The sequence below is a fragment of the Cololabis saira genome, chromosome 1 (assembly GCF_033807715.1).
Source record: "Cololabis saira isolate AMF1-May2022 chromosome 1, fColSai1.1, whole genome shotgun sequence".
NCBI lineage: Eukaryota > Metazoa > Chordata > Actinopteri > Beloniformes > Belonidae > Cololabis > Cololabis saira.
This window is the reverse complement of record NC_084587.1, coordinates 25,050,764-25,064,698: the sequence shown is the minus strand read 5'-3', so window position 1 is coordinate 25,064,698 and position 13,935 is coordinate 25,050,764. Positions and strand designations below refer to the sequence as shown.

The 13,935-nt window shown below is 41.3% G+C and overlaps 1 protein-coding gene across 8 annotated transcripts in view; it reads right to left on the bottom strand.

Annotated features, from left to right (window-relative positions):
• fat1a (FAT atypical cadherin 1a) overlaps positions 1-7,757 on the bottom strand; it is an 86,069-nt gene extending 78,312 nt beyond the window's left edge. For 3 of the 8 annotated variants that reach the window (XR_009782489.1, XR_009782490.1, XM_061719053.1), the window contains exons 1-2: positions 7,452-7,757; positions 381-3,664 (exon numbers count right to left, since the gene is read on the bottom strand). Coding sequence is in view for 6 of the 8 variants with exons in the window: in XM_061719053.1 (XP_061575037.1) it covers positions 381-3,636 (3,256 nt within the window). In the remaining 2 variants the exon portion in view is untranslated. Of the gene's footprint in view, positions 1-380; positions 3,665-5,982; positions 6,114-7,451 lie in introns of those variants that run through there. The other 5 variants (XM_061719005.1, XM_061719030.1, XM_061719021.1 and 2 more) reach the window with 3 other exon arrangements.
• Positions 7,758-13,935: the final 6,178 nt, after the last annotated feature.

Below are 13,935 nucleotides of genomic sequence, written 5' to 3'. Positions count from 1 at the left end.
GGAATCCACAAACAGATCCTTTCATCAACATTATAATTAAAATGTGTTTTTTAAAACCACTAAGAAATGTAAAAAACTTTTTTCTAAAAAAAAAAAAAAAACACAACATAAAATGTGTATTCATTGTGAGAGCACAAATGAGGAAAAGAAAGATTTAAAATCACACAGAAATGTCTTAGTACCATGGTAACTACTCAGGAATGTCTGTAAAGATCTGAGAAACAGCTGGTCCATCTGTTCCTACCATCATTTCAATCAAAAAGAAAATGATTGGAATGCCAGAGTCAGTTACCTGTACATAGAAGGTTTTGATGCAAGCTTTTCAACATCATGCATAATTATTTCAAAACAAAGCAGTTTTATCAAATACAGACACTTACCAGTTTCCTCATCAATGGAGAATTTCCCCAGGCCTGAACCATCTCTTATGGAGTATTGGATTTCTCCATCTCGACCTGTGTCCTCATCTTCAGCTGAAACAGTCATCACAGAAGTCCCAACAGGAACATCCTCTTTTATATATCCCTTTTCCACAAACGATCGGAACAAAGGACGGTAGAGATTCTCATTCACATCCACCACGTCCACCTCGATGAAGCAGGTTGTAGACAAAGATATTGGCTTCCCTTTGTCTTTAGCTTTAGCTGTCAGATTATACACCTGTTTTTTCTCATAGTCCAGATTCTGAACAATCCGAAGAGCACCGCTGAGTTTGTCCAGCTCAAAATTTCCATCTCCATTATCAATAAGGCTGTATCGTACTTGACTGGAAGGTCCGACGTCAGGGTCATGAGCCTCCAGCCACATAATTACAGTACCAATAGGAAGGTCCTCCCTCACCTTCACGCGGTAGTTGGGAGGAACAAATTTAGGTGGATTGTCATTCACATCTTCCAAGATGATTTTAAGAGGTACCGTGGACACTAACTGAGGCTCGCTAACTGCCTGGTCACGTGCTGCAATCTTCAAATTATAATATGGATAGCGCTCACGATCCAATGGTTTTGTCACAGTCACCACACCAGTTCCCTCATTGATCACAAAATGATCCGTGCCTCCCAAAATTGAGTATTTGATGATTCCGTTATCACCTTGATCCTTATCTGTTGAATCTACCTGGATAATATCTGTCCCGACAGGCGTGCTCTCGCTTATTTCAACTGAATACGAATTTTGCAAAAACTGAGGGCTATTATCATTGGCGTCTAAGATTTTCACATCCAAGAGGCGTGATGAGGATTTCTGTGGTATTCCAAGATCATAAACTGTGATATTGAGGGTGTAGTGGTCTGTCGTTTCCCGATCAAGAGGGGAATAAACCAAAAGCCAACCTGTTTCCATGTCTACAGTAAAGCAGCTTTCTGTGTCCCCTCCTGATATAACGTACACTAATTTGCCATTGAAGCCGCTATCTGAGTCTGTGGCACTTAAATGGACAATTCGGGCTCCAACGGGGAGGTCCTCTTTAACTTCGATAACACTCGGGAAAGCATCAACAAACTGAGGAGCATACCGGTTAATTGAGTGAAAGTCCATAAAGTTATCATCCGGCTCAGTTTGGGTGTGTATTTTGCTGCCCTGAAGTAGTTTTTCAGCCAACATAGTAGCAACACCTGTTTCGACACATTTTAGCTGGACAGGCTTGCGTGCAGTGATGACGGTTATGTTCATGATCATTGGCTGAGTCTCGTGTTCGCCATCAGTCGCTACAATCTGTAAATGATGAAAGGATACTTTAGCTGCCTCTCCCTCACTCAGCGGGTGTTTTAGTGAAAGCAGGCCAGAGTTTGGGTTCAGTTCAAACAGATCAAGATCATTTCCAGCTTTTATAATGTAGCGCACAAGCTGCAGCTCATCAGCATCTATAGCAGATACTGTTGTTATCTGCTCTCCCACGCCGTGATCTCTGGGGACAGTCACTTCACAGTCAACATTTTCAAACAAGGGCTTATTGTCATTCAGGTTGTTGAGCATTATGGTTACTGATGCCTCTACCTCCCTGCGGAAAGGAGAGCCCCAGTCTGATGCCCTGACTTTGAGGTTATAAATCCTGGGCATGAGCTCATAATCGAGGACCTCTGAAGTACTGATGACACCAGAGAAGTAGTTGATGACAAATGGCTGGGGAGTGAGATTGGTAATGCTGTAGGTCACATAACCATTCTCCCCTCTGTCTAGATCAGTGGCTTTCACTGTTACCACACTGGTCCCAACAGGTACATTCTCATCAACACTGGCCTTGTAAGATGTCTGCTGAAACTCAGGCGCATTATTATTTACATCGATCACATCAACAATCACTTTTGTGGTTGCTTTTCTGTCACTAGTGATCACTTCTATTTCAAATTGTGGGGGGGAAGTATTAGCATTGATTGGTCCTGTTGTGCTAATTAAGCCAGTATCTGGATTGATGGTAAATCTGTTCTTGTCGGGGCTGTGTTTAAAAGCATATTGTAGATGAGGATACTTGGGCACAGCTGTTACCATAGTGACAGGTGTGTGAAGCGGGGCAAATTCACTCAGATTGACTCTGTAAACTGCCTTTTCAAATACAGGAGGACCCTTTTGGAATTGAGCAGAGGTAACATGTACCAATTTAGCTGATGAGAATTGAGGTGGGGTGCCTTTGTCTTTTGCCTGTAATGTGAGGTTGTAACCAAAAGGTTGGCTGTCCCAGTCCACATCTTTGACGGCTTTTATTTTGTACTCCTTGCTCCCAGGGCTGGTTCTTACAGCCTTGAACTGCTGAAGAGGGTCACCGGCCACAATACTCAAAGATGCTATCTCTCCGTTTGGTCCTTGGTCTTTGTCTTCCACCGTCACAATGGCATATGTAGGGTCATGGTCTGCATCAGAGGGCGCCAGGGTTATTGCCGTGATTACAGGTGCATGCTCATTGGCCTGCTCCACCCTAACGGCAAGTTTGGCCATACTACTGAACCCACTGCTGCCGTACAGCTTCATCCCTCTGTCCACTGCCAGGATTTCCAACTCGTACAGCTTTGTCTCAGAGTAGTCCAGTTTGCCAGTCAGTGTCACCACACCACTTGTTGGATGTACAGCAAACATGTCCGTCCACTCCCTGAAACTGTAATAGTATTCTCCGTTTGTACCGATGTCTGCATCAGTTGCCATGACCTTGGCCACACTTGAGCGTATGGCTGTGTTCTCTGGTAGAGAGATGCTATAGGACGTTGGTGAGAAGAGAGGCCTCAGATCATTGGTGTCTAGTACCTGCACCTTCACTCTAGCGCGACACTCCAAATTGGTGTTCCTCTCTGAAGCTTTAACAGTAAGCATATAGTGGTCTTTAACTTCCCTGTTCAGAATGGCTGTGCTGCCTCCTTTGGTCCTTATACGCAAAAAACTGAAGTCTCCTAGTTGGTAGTCCTCTGCTTTGAATAAGTTCTCATTGTCTCCCGAGATGATTTTGTACCGTATCTCCCATGTTGGGTCTGCGAAATAGATCCCCATCTTGGTGTGACTCTCTAAGTAAGTCTTAGCTGCAGAGTTCTCATATATAGTGGTATTGTAAACAGAGTGGGTAAACTGAATGGAGGCGGCCCTTGCAATCCTTTGGTTCTCCACACAACTATAGAAAAGCTGCAGGAGCAGCACAAGTAGCCGCTTCCCCATTATCGTACTGTGATCTTCACCGAACCACCTAGAAAGAAAAAAAAAAAACAGTTGGAATTTCAGTGTTTATATCAGGCACATGCACATAGGAGATTATATCAGCTGTGATTACAATTAAGAAAATAACTGCAAACAACAAGACTGCTCTGAATGTCATGGCAAGTGATAACCAGGTTGAAAAGTGGCTAAATTGGTTCCATGTGAAAATAAGACGCAGTACAGCAGGAGGTCAGGTGACGAGATCTAAGGCTGCCCTGCTTAGATATCTGCACAATGCCAGATGTCACTTATGAGCAATGCCTAACACTGAAACACTTAATGAGTTTGTACTAGCGGCACTGGAAGCATATAAACAAATAGATATTTAATTTGTGTGGGTGCAAATGTGCTTACATTAGTGCTGTAGAATATATCTACAATGTATTATAATCATGAGATTAAGCCATGCAATATTGATATCACAAAAAAAAATTGCTATAGGGGGTGCATTATTATATGTTTTAAGAACCACTCATTCACATTGTGAACATCAGTAATACATTTGACCATTCAGATAGACATGCACAGCCCTGTTTTTATTTTTATTATTCTTTCTTAAAATCCCACCAATACTCCAGCATCAAAATACTTTCTGGTTTAATCTGGTTTAATCAGAACATTACAACACAGCAAGGCACCCTCTTTACATCCTCCTGTTTCAAGCCAATGGATAGTTATGTGGACGATGCTTTAAACAGGTAAATCTTTTCTGGTGTGATTTTTTTTTCCGTTTCCTTTCCTTTTTCTCCAAACATCCAAGTCTAGAATGCCCAGATTTAAAACCAGGTGTGTACCTAACGATCGGCTATCCAGATATTCAAATATTTGGATCAATGCATAAATATGCAGGATTGTGCTTCATTTTTAGGCAATCCAAGACTTGTTGATATTTATTGAGTTTATATCTTAGGATACAGGGAGAAAAAGCAGCAAGAATTTTAGAGTTACACCAATTAATCAGTTGGACAATTATTGGACAATTCTCCAATAATATGCATCACCAGCCACAGAAAAATCCATACCAATTGACTTTAAGATAATAAGTACATAGTATGACACTACACAAAATAAGTACCCAAGGAAAAGTCGGTATTTAGTGCAACCTCCTCCAGAAACAACCATTAATTTGACTCTTCCTAATGAATGTCCTACACAGATACATTATATATATATATATATATATATATATATATATATATATATATATATATATATATATATATATATATATATATATATATATATACACGCACACACACACACACACATACACATATATTTCTTTAGTTTAGTATTTCTATAGTTATTACAGCTGTTACTGTACCCACAAAGTCCAATGAGATGACTGTGGCTTCAGAGTTTTGTGAAATTATATTGAACAGAAAGTCACATTTAAAAAAAAAAGCAGGAACACTAAACATAAGGTTTGTCTTTACAATCTCTCTAAAGCACAAGATCAGCACTTAGATTACTGTGAAACTGCTTTAAAATGACATCTTCATTCGTTTACAGCCGCTTTACAGCGCCTGGCTCGCGGTGCTGGTCTCCATACAAAGACCAATAAAAGCAAGACGTCGCTATGTCTGCGCACCAATGCTTTGAATAAAATGCTAAATTATTTACTTTGGGTGCAGCATAATGACCCGAGCAGGGCTTAGTTATTAAGTTTTATGTAGGGTTAATAAGTAACACGGTTGTGCCTACTTCACCTTTAACTCTCAAACTACTGCCTGCAGGTACAAAAGAATCATCTCCTTGTGGGCAACCATTATAAAAATTCAAACTCCACACACAACTTGTAGCTCATATTTTAGACACGCAGAGCGAAATGTGCAGCCTTTTTTCTGGCAAGAAAAGCAGGCAAGAAAAGCTTAACGGGGGTTTTCATAAAGAAAAAACAAAGTTAACCGTCTGTGAAAAAATAAGTTAGGAGGCTGGAGAGCGTTTCGTTTCAAACCCCATCCCCCAACTAGAACCGTTCACATCTTGAAACGATGGCAGCCGAGCGCAGAGCAGAGATTCGCTCTGAAAAGCCACCCGCACCTTTCAACTAAAATAAAAAAATACAATTAAAAAAGTATTAACTACTCATTGAATGATATGCAAATTGCCGTGCAGTTGAAAACGATAATAAAACGCAAGTTCTGGTTGAGAATAAACTTCCCCAAAGAGGCAGAGAAAGCACGCAAGCTCACGGTCGGAGTCCTAACCGATCTCAACTTTTTTTTTTTACGCGTTACAGACGTGCCAGTGCGCGGATAACTTAAGAAAACCAGCAAGAATCCACGAGAAAAACGACTCACATACCTCTACTGTTATTAGTCTCGTAGATTGGGAGGTTTTGCATATGTTTTATGTAGTCCAAATGTCGGCATGGTAATACGTGGACTTGTCTCCTCTCTGCTAGTCCATCTGCCAGCAGCAGCAGTCTCTTCTCTCCGCTTCTCTTTCTCTCTCACTGGAGCGCACCGTATCTCTCCGCGCTGCGCACGGCCGGATCTACTTACCGGCCGGCAGCAGGAGAAACCACGACCAGGGACCTTGACTAGAGTTACTTTGCATTTTCTTTCTTTCTTTCTTTTGTATCTTTCATGCTCAAGTGATGCCCTTCCAAAAACCTGCTCTTTCCTTCATACTATTTAATTATAAGAAATTGAAATCGCATACATTTACCTTTTTGTTTGGGACGGGGACCACACTTATTACACATTTTGTAAAGAATACATCTCCGACTTTTATTTACCTTGAAAGGTGACTCTTTCTGTGTTTTTTTCTATAGGCTGCAATTGTTGACATTTTGTTTTCCCCCGTTGACTTTGCGTATAATCCCAGTAGGAAACCCATAACAATAATGTCACCTTCCAGACAAAATTAACTTGATCAATATTTACCCCTCCGGCACTCAATTAAGCTCCCTCAACGTGTTATTGTGCACGACTTCCTGGCGTATGATAAACAATTTAATCTCCACTTAGCCAAAAATGTATTCAGCCTTTGCTGAAAAAAATGGCTGTAACGGGCATCCCCAGTGATGATCAATTTGCTAATGATAAGCGATTGGTGAAGCGGTTTAATGGTGATTTGTTTATTTGTGTATTCGAACTATTGATATTATTATTATTATTATTATTTTATTTTAATTTGTTTTTAATTATTTTATTTCTCTCTTATTTTATTGTATTTGTACTGAGCTTGTACATTTGTACAGAAGCTGTGGCAGCGTCTGTGCATGAGCGCAGGAGTGTGTCTGCCGTGCGACTGATGGCGCTGTCTGCCTGCTCTGGTCCGGACCAGCTCCAGCTCAAGCGCCTGCAGGAAGCCCAGGAAGCCCAGGAAGCCCAGAAAATCCAAGAAGCCCAGAAAGCCTGTGCCGCTGCTGCTTAAGCCTTAATTATGGCTCCGCGTTAAATCGACGCAGAATTACGCCGTAGGGTACGGCGTAACCTACGGCGTAGGGTACGCGGCGACGCGCGCCGTACGGCGCAGGCTTACGGCGTAATTTCTGCGTTGGTTTAACGCGGAACCATAAATCAGCCTTTAGGTCTTGACAACTTGTCAACATGTACAACTCCTGCGCATTTGCGTCCTCTTGCTTCGCCACCAGTGCGCAATTATATTTTACTTATATCTAGAAGTTGGAGGGAAACACTCTTTGACACCTTCCCGAGTTGAGTTGATAAAAGTTTGTTTGTTTGTTGTTTTTGTAAAAAAATAAAAAATAAAAAAAATCCCTAAATACATCAGATTTGCTGAATATCACCCAGGATTATACTCACCAGATCAAACTGCACTAATCCCGGCTGTCGCTCCAAAAGTTTACTTCACATAAATCCAGACAGTTGTTTGGTAAATATTTCTTGCAACCATCTCTCAGATAAAAGATCCAGGGAGAATCGGGGAGAATCGTTCACTTTGTTCCTCTTCAGTCCCTCACGCAGACCTGTCTGGAGTGATCACGCATGGCTGTGCGGAGCGCGGCTCCGGGCTGCGGTTTGCGCTGCGCCTTTTCCTCCACAACGGGTACAGGTGGGGTGGCATCGCTTTTAGTGTCCTGTCTGTCTTCAGGTGATACCGGAAATATCGCGATCATTAGAGGAGCCCGCAGGCGGACTGGAGTGGTAAAGACATAGTGATTTTCTTGCCCGTTGCTCTTCCTCGGGAATAGTAAAAGAACGACAGAGGGGGCGGAGTGAGATGAGATCACACCATCTGCTGAAGGTGAAAGTGCTGTCTGCACTTCTAAGCTTGTGTGCTTTTGTTCTTACCCTCTGCTTATCTGATAATTTGATAAATTCCTCAGTCTGACGAATTCATTATAATGGTTTCCTGCATGTTTTCTCCCCAAGCGTTGCTGCTAATGCAATTTTTACACAAACAACTTATTTGAGAAGATATTTTGACACATGCTAAGGATTCATTTCCATGCCAAAAGTGTTTGAAAGTCATCAGAGAGTTTGAAAGTAGATGAGAGCTCAAACCCTGACACCTGCACCTTAAGAAATTGCTCACGCAGCAAAGATCAATTGTCCGTATGTGCACAGCTTAGTGTATTGTATTTATTCTGACTACAATATAAACCACCACCTCAAAGAGCACGTTTTTTTGTATTTAAAAAAAAAATCTTCCTAAGTTCTCATCCTGTTTATTAATCATGCTGTCGTGACCCTCACAAAACCATCGATGTAATGGTGATCATTGAATGCCCTTCAGAGAAGTAAATGTCTTCATTTGGCTCCTGGAACATGTGGATAACAGCTAAACTCCACACCATGCTGTGAAGTGGCTGCCAAGAAATGCCAGAGTAGAGAGGGTGGTTGGAGCCAGTGCAACAGCGTGAGAATTTCTGCCTAATGTCCATTCAGCACTGGCTCATTAAAGTAGCATATGCCCACAGGCTGAGTGAGCGGATGAGACCTTTGGGCTCTGTGTGTGTCATTTGTATGACAGAGAGGGCGGGGGCTTTTGTCTGAGAGAACAAATGTGTAAAATTTCATCTCTCGTCTTTACTCCAGTCTTTCCCTGTTCTCTTTCTCTCTGGGTTTGGTCCATTACATTGTTGAGTATCTGAAACTGTTCTTTACTTTCTTTGCTTGCTCTCTGATCTGCCTGTAAAGCTTTAATTGAATTCAGGTCAGGTGATGCCCAGGGCTGGTTCCACTGCTTTGATCTTACAAAGTGTTTGCAGTCCTGGTTGCTCGGGGTCAGGTCCTCCTGCCTCACAGACCTTATGGATGTATAGTGGGAAACTTCTCTAGCTTCTGAATAACAGATTAAATGAACCACATAGACATCGACACTTAGACATCAAATGAAAATCGGTAAGCACAATAGAAGGAATTATGCCTCTCCACACATGCACTCTAACATCTTTGCGAACCCAAGCAGAGCGAGGATTAAGGGGGACTGAATCCCGCAGACGACTTGCAGCAGGACACATGTCTCTCTTAACTTTTACTGCTTTCAGACACTAATCCTGTTTATTTCCCAGTTTGAAGGTATGTAGGAAATACACAATCAGTAAAAATAATCTAAGTATATGAAAAACAACTGTTTACAAAACAACCTCAGAAAACACAGTGCTAAACAGTGAGGAGAGACTATAAAGCCTTGTATTACCACTTTGTCCCACTACAGGTGCTGTGATTCATTGAAATATTCGGTCTACCTTTGTGCATTTAAATTTAGAAGTCGCTTTTGCTGAGAGTGGACTCTACATTTGACAATAATGCTGAAAGTACATCTCTTAATAAACAACTTAAGGTCATGTTGCACGATGGATGAGGGAATCAGAAGTCCAAGGTACTAACGCATTTGGGGGAGAAGGAGATAAGAGGAGAAAGGAAAGGGGTGGTTACGATACATATTAGTAAGTTTACGTCTTGAACGCCAGGGGCTAACACATGAACTCACTCATGATTAACTGCCCCCTTGGGTCTGAAGTGGCCACATTTACATAGGGTGCTTTTAAAGAAGAGATTGTAGATTCTAACGTGTCCTGTTTAGTACAAATTGGTCTGAATGATAGATTTTGCGATCAGCCTCTATAGGAGCATCTTTTGCAGAGGATTTCGGCAATTTTTTTTCCAATAGAAATTTCCATAGATTTTTTTCACAAATTTTTTCATAGATGTGCCTTGTATTGATCAAAGCATCACCTGCTCCTTGATTGAGCTTGTTGTCATTCCAGAGCCGCTGCTCTTTCACATTGAGAGGAGTCAGCCGAGGTGGCTTGGACATCTGTACCGGATCCTCCTGGACGCCTCCCTAGGGAGGTGTTCCAGGCGGGAGGAGACCTCGGGGCAGACCCAGGACCACTGGAGAGACTATGTCTCTCGGCTGGCCTGGGAACGCCTCGGACTCCCCCCGGAAGAGCTGGAGGAAGTGTCTGGGTTGAAGGAAGTCTGGGTATCGTGTTGAGACTGCTGCCCCCGCGACCCAGGAACAGATAAGCGGTGGAGAATGGATGGATGGTCATTCCAGTTTGCCTCCTATCTCTTTTTAGAAACTTTCAATTTTCCTGAATGATGGCTCAGATGAATTGTGATGATTTTATGAATCAGTGATAAGGTACTCAAGAAGTAACACATTTGTTTACATTACTGCACCAGCCAATCTCAATATATATATAAAAGGAAGTTGAGTTAAGTTGAGTTGATATGCTAAACTTGTTAAGTTAAGCATGCTAGGACCAGTTGGCTGAGTCGTGACCCATTCCCCCTTCAGCTTTTGGCAAACATTCACATAAAAGACCATAGCCCTAGATTAGCAGCTATTTGAAGCACATAAAATCTTTAACTTTTACCCTTGGGTGCTCCACGGTCAAATTTACCAAAATGACCAAATTTGACCAAATTAACTGGTGCCAGGATTGGGTATAAAAGAAGCATCCGCATATCAGAGTACAAAAAAAACACTGTCATACAATGCAGTTTACCAGTGAATTAAAAAGATAAAATCAAACTCAATTACACAAAAATGAGGCCTAGCATAATATATTCGGATGTGAGGAAAACAGATATCTGATTGTGCAATCCAAAGACTAGAGTCCTTACGGATTGCAGCACAATGAAACTGCTAATTACAGAATCTACTTTAACTCCGTGTTACTTATTATTCCCAAGTGCTATGGGCTACCTCAGCCTTCAGGTGAAGTTTCTTGCCTCCCGACTGAAACACAGCAGGCAGAAACAGCAGTGTTTCTGTAGAACAATTTCTCACCAGGGGTTTAACACCACTTGTGTGTCTTTGTGTAGATTGTGTTAATATGGCCATTCCTTTTGGTAGCATAGGTGGTATGGCACCATGTAAGCAAGTCAGATTTATCTTGGCAGGTGTTAATTCAGGTCGGAGTGGTAGGTAACATTTGCATGAAAAAGCGGAGACAAAAGCCATCAGGTGGCCTGTGGAGGAAGCCCCCCCCCCCCCCCCCCCCCCCCCCACACACGCACACACACACACACACACACAAAACAAGAGTTGTCAATTTTTCCCACTGACGCCTGTTTTTCTGCACACAGTGAAGTTTGCTGTCTGTTTGAAGAGTGTACATACTGTATACTGTATCTGTGTAATTTCTGTCTGAAGTACTTAATAGCTTTAATATCATTACTTTGTATCACACGTACATTTTGTTGAACTCATGGCTAGACTGAACCCCTTCTGAAATAGGCCTAACAACGTCCCTGATTTGATCACAGGTCTGAGGGTAAAGGTGTAAAGCATGGCCTTTGGATGCCTTTTTTAAAAACCTTTATTCATATCCAGCGCTTCATGGGGTCATAAGTGTTTCTATCAGATCATAGGTATCATAAGTGGTGCATAATGTTCTTGGGCTACTACTGCTTCATACAACGTCCCAAAATTGAAAATTAGCTCTGTTAATGAACTCTGGAACCTGAGTCATAAGTGTCTAAAAATAGTCTAGATTAGACCCAAATGTCTCTACTGTTTGAGATTTGTTTTATGTCTTCTTCCCTAGTCAATCAGGCTGTATCTTAAATCATGTACAACTTACTGGGAGTGTTGATGTTTTTTTTTTCCTTTCTCCTGTCCCCCGCAGGTGGGTCATCCATTAGCACACCTTTTTATTTCGAATGACAAATAGATGTCGAAGACAAAAAGTTATGTTAAATTAACTGTATCAGAGAGCATCAAATCATCACAGATTTGTTCTGAAAAATTTGGATTTCTCCCTGAACTGTATCTTACCCCATGTGTTTTGATACATATCGGACCCGTAACATGAGCATCACATAGAACGGTTAGTAAAATTCAGTTATTTCAGAGATAACATCCAGGTTCTTTCATTCTCTCTGTCTTTCACCAGAGTACAGTAGCTGCAAACAGCCTGAAAGCATGACAGCTTACTCGCATCTCTGCAACCTGTACCCTGTTGGTGTGAAACTCTGTCTCATACTTCAGTCTCAATGCTTCATAGTACCAGAGTCATATAATCAAATAATCCACTGGCAGTCTCAGTTTCCCTCTGAAATCATGTGAACTGGCTATGGACGGTCCTTGTGTTGCGTACAGAATTTCAGCTCGGGCACAAACTGGATTGCTGACTGGGTTACTCTTTCTTTGCCTGTGGCTAATGTTCTAAGCCTTGCGTTCACTGTGACTTGAAAGTGAATGGAGATTGGGAAAAGATTTAGATAATTTGTAATGTGCCTGCAGCAATAGAGCACCCAGGTATCTGTTTCTCCCACCACCTTATCAGTGTACAATCTGAATCCTGAGGCAAGGCTTAACTGTAAGCGAGATTGAAATAATTCAATATCCACCCTGCTGAAGTGTTTTAAAGACAAACACAACAAACCTCCCCTGAACCGGTAGCAGAAATGACCTCCTGCGCAACAAGAGACTGCATTATTTCAAAATGACCACAAAAAAAAGCAGAACTTTTCAGATTAACCTTTATTCTTTTTAGATATTGTAACAAAAACAATGGCGCATTTAGAAAAATCATGTATGAACTTATGGGAAGTGTAATAATAAACAATTTACATTTCCCCCTAAGCTGCAAACAAACTGCTGGGCTCTGAAAATAGTTTTCTGTTGCCCCTGGCAAAGTAGGAGATTAGCTCAGCAAAGCCCTACTGTTGTAGAAGCTTCCGCAATTACCTAAGAGATGATACAAAACATCCATATATTGCTATATCTGGAGAGTGAACCGCACTGCATTATTTATCGGTGTTGTTGCTTTAAGACAGCACGCAAGTAAAAGGTAGAATGAAACACCTCAAATAGATTAGTACACTTTTTTCCTTATGCATGGCAATTGAGAAGAAGTCTACTCTGTCCCTAGGGAAATCTATAAACCACTTTTCCTGCTTAGAAACTAAATTTAACTCGGATTGCCTTGCAGTTTTTAAGCTCTTTGTTATTCACTGGTTCATAATCCAAATAAGATGGCTGCCCCTAGAGATGTCCCCAGGTGGATCACAGCGGTGCATTCAAATGCTGTTGTAGACACACTGTTTTTCTTTATCAGCCCTGAGAACAGTAGAGATTCTGCATTTTTAAACGGGACCTTTCCTGCCTTTCTTTTCTTTTCTCTCTTTTTTTTAGTCATACTGTATGTTACTATGATGATTGTTTATATCGAACAAGATCAGATTTCATAAGCTGTACATAAAAGTGTGCCCATAAGCCAAAGCTTACAACATATAATACATGTTTTTCACTGTGACGATATTCTGTATTGCACTGCATATGCTGATTTTATGGTGATTAGTTCAAAACATACCGACTGAAATACCAAATCCACCATTTTATCACACAATGAAGTATAACGAGTCATATTTGCACAATATTTTTCATCTTGTTGTAAGCTTTAATGCTGTCTAGTTGCCTGCTATGCAAAGGATTTGGGTTCAAACTTGGATGAAAGGGTGAGAGAACAAAAACAATAAAATAAACAGATCAATGTGAACTAATTACATTACTATAATCTTTCCACGCTATCTTTGCATTAGAATTCTAGTTGTGCCGAGCTAAGAGATACAGAAAGAGATTCAATTCTTAGGAACTATATTGTAGTTTTTTCCAAGTACTTGTCTTTCCCTCTGTGATATTAACATTAAGACACCATTTCCCAGTGACAGAGTAGCTGGGTTTTCATAGCTGTTGCGCAATGGAAAGATGATCCTGAGTTTTTAATTTCTGCTGTTCTCCTTGTGCAAGTGTGAGTCATTGTCAGGCCCTCCAGCTTCCCATCAAAGTCCAAAAAACATGCATATTAGGCTGATATGTGATTGG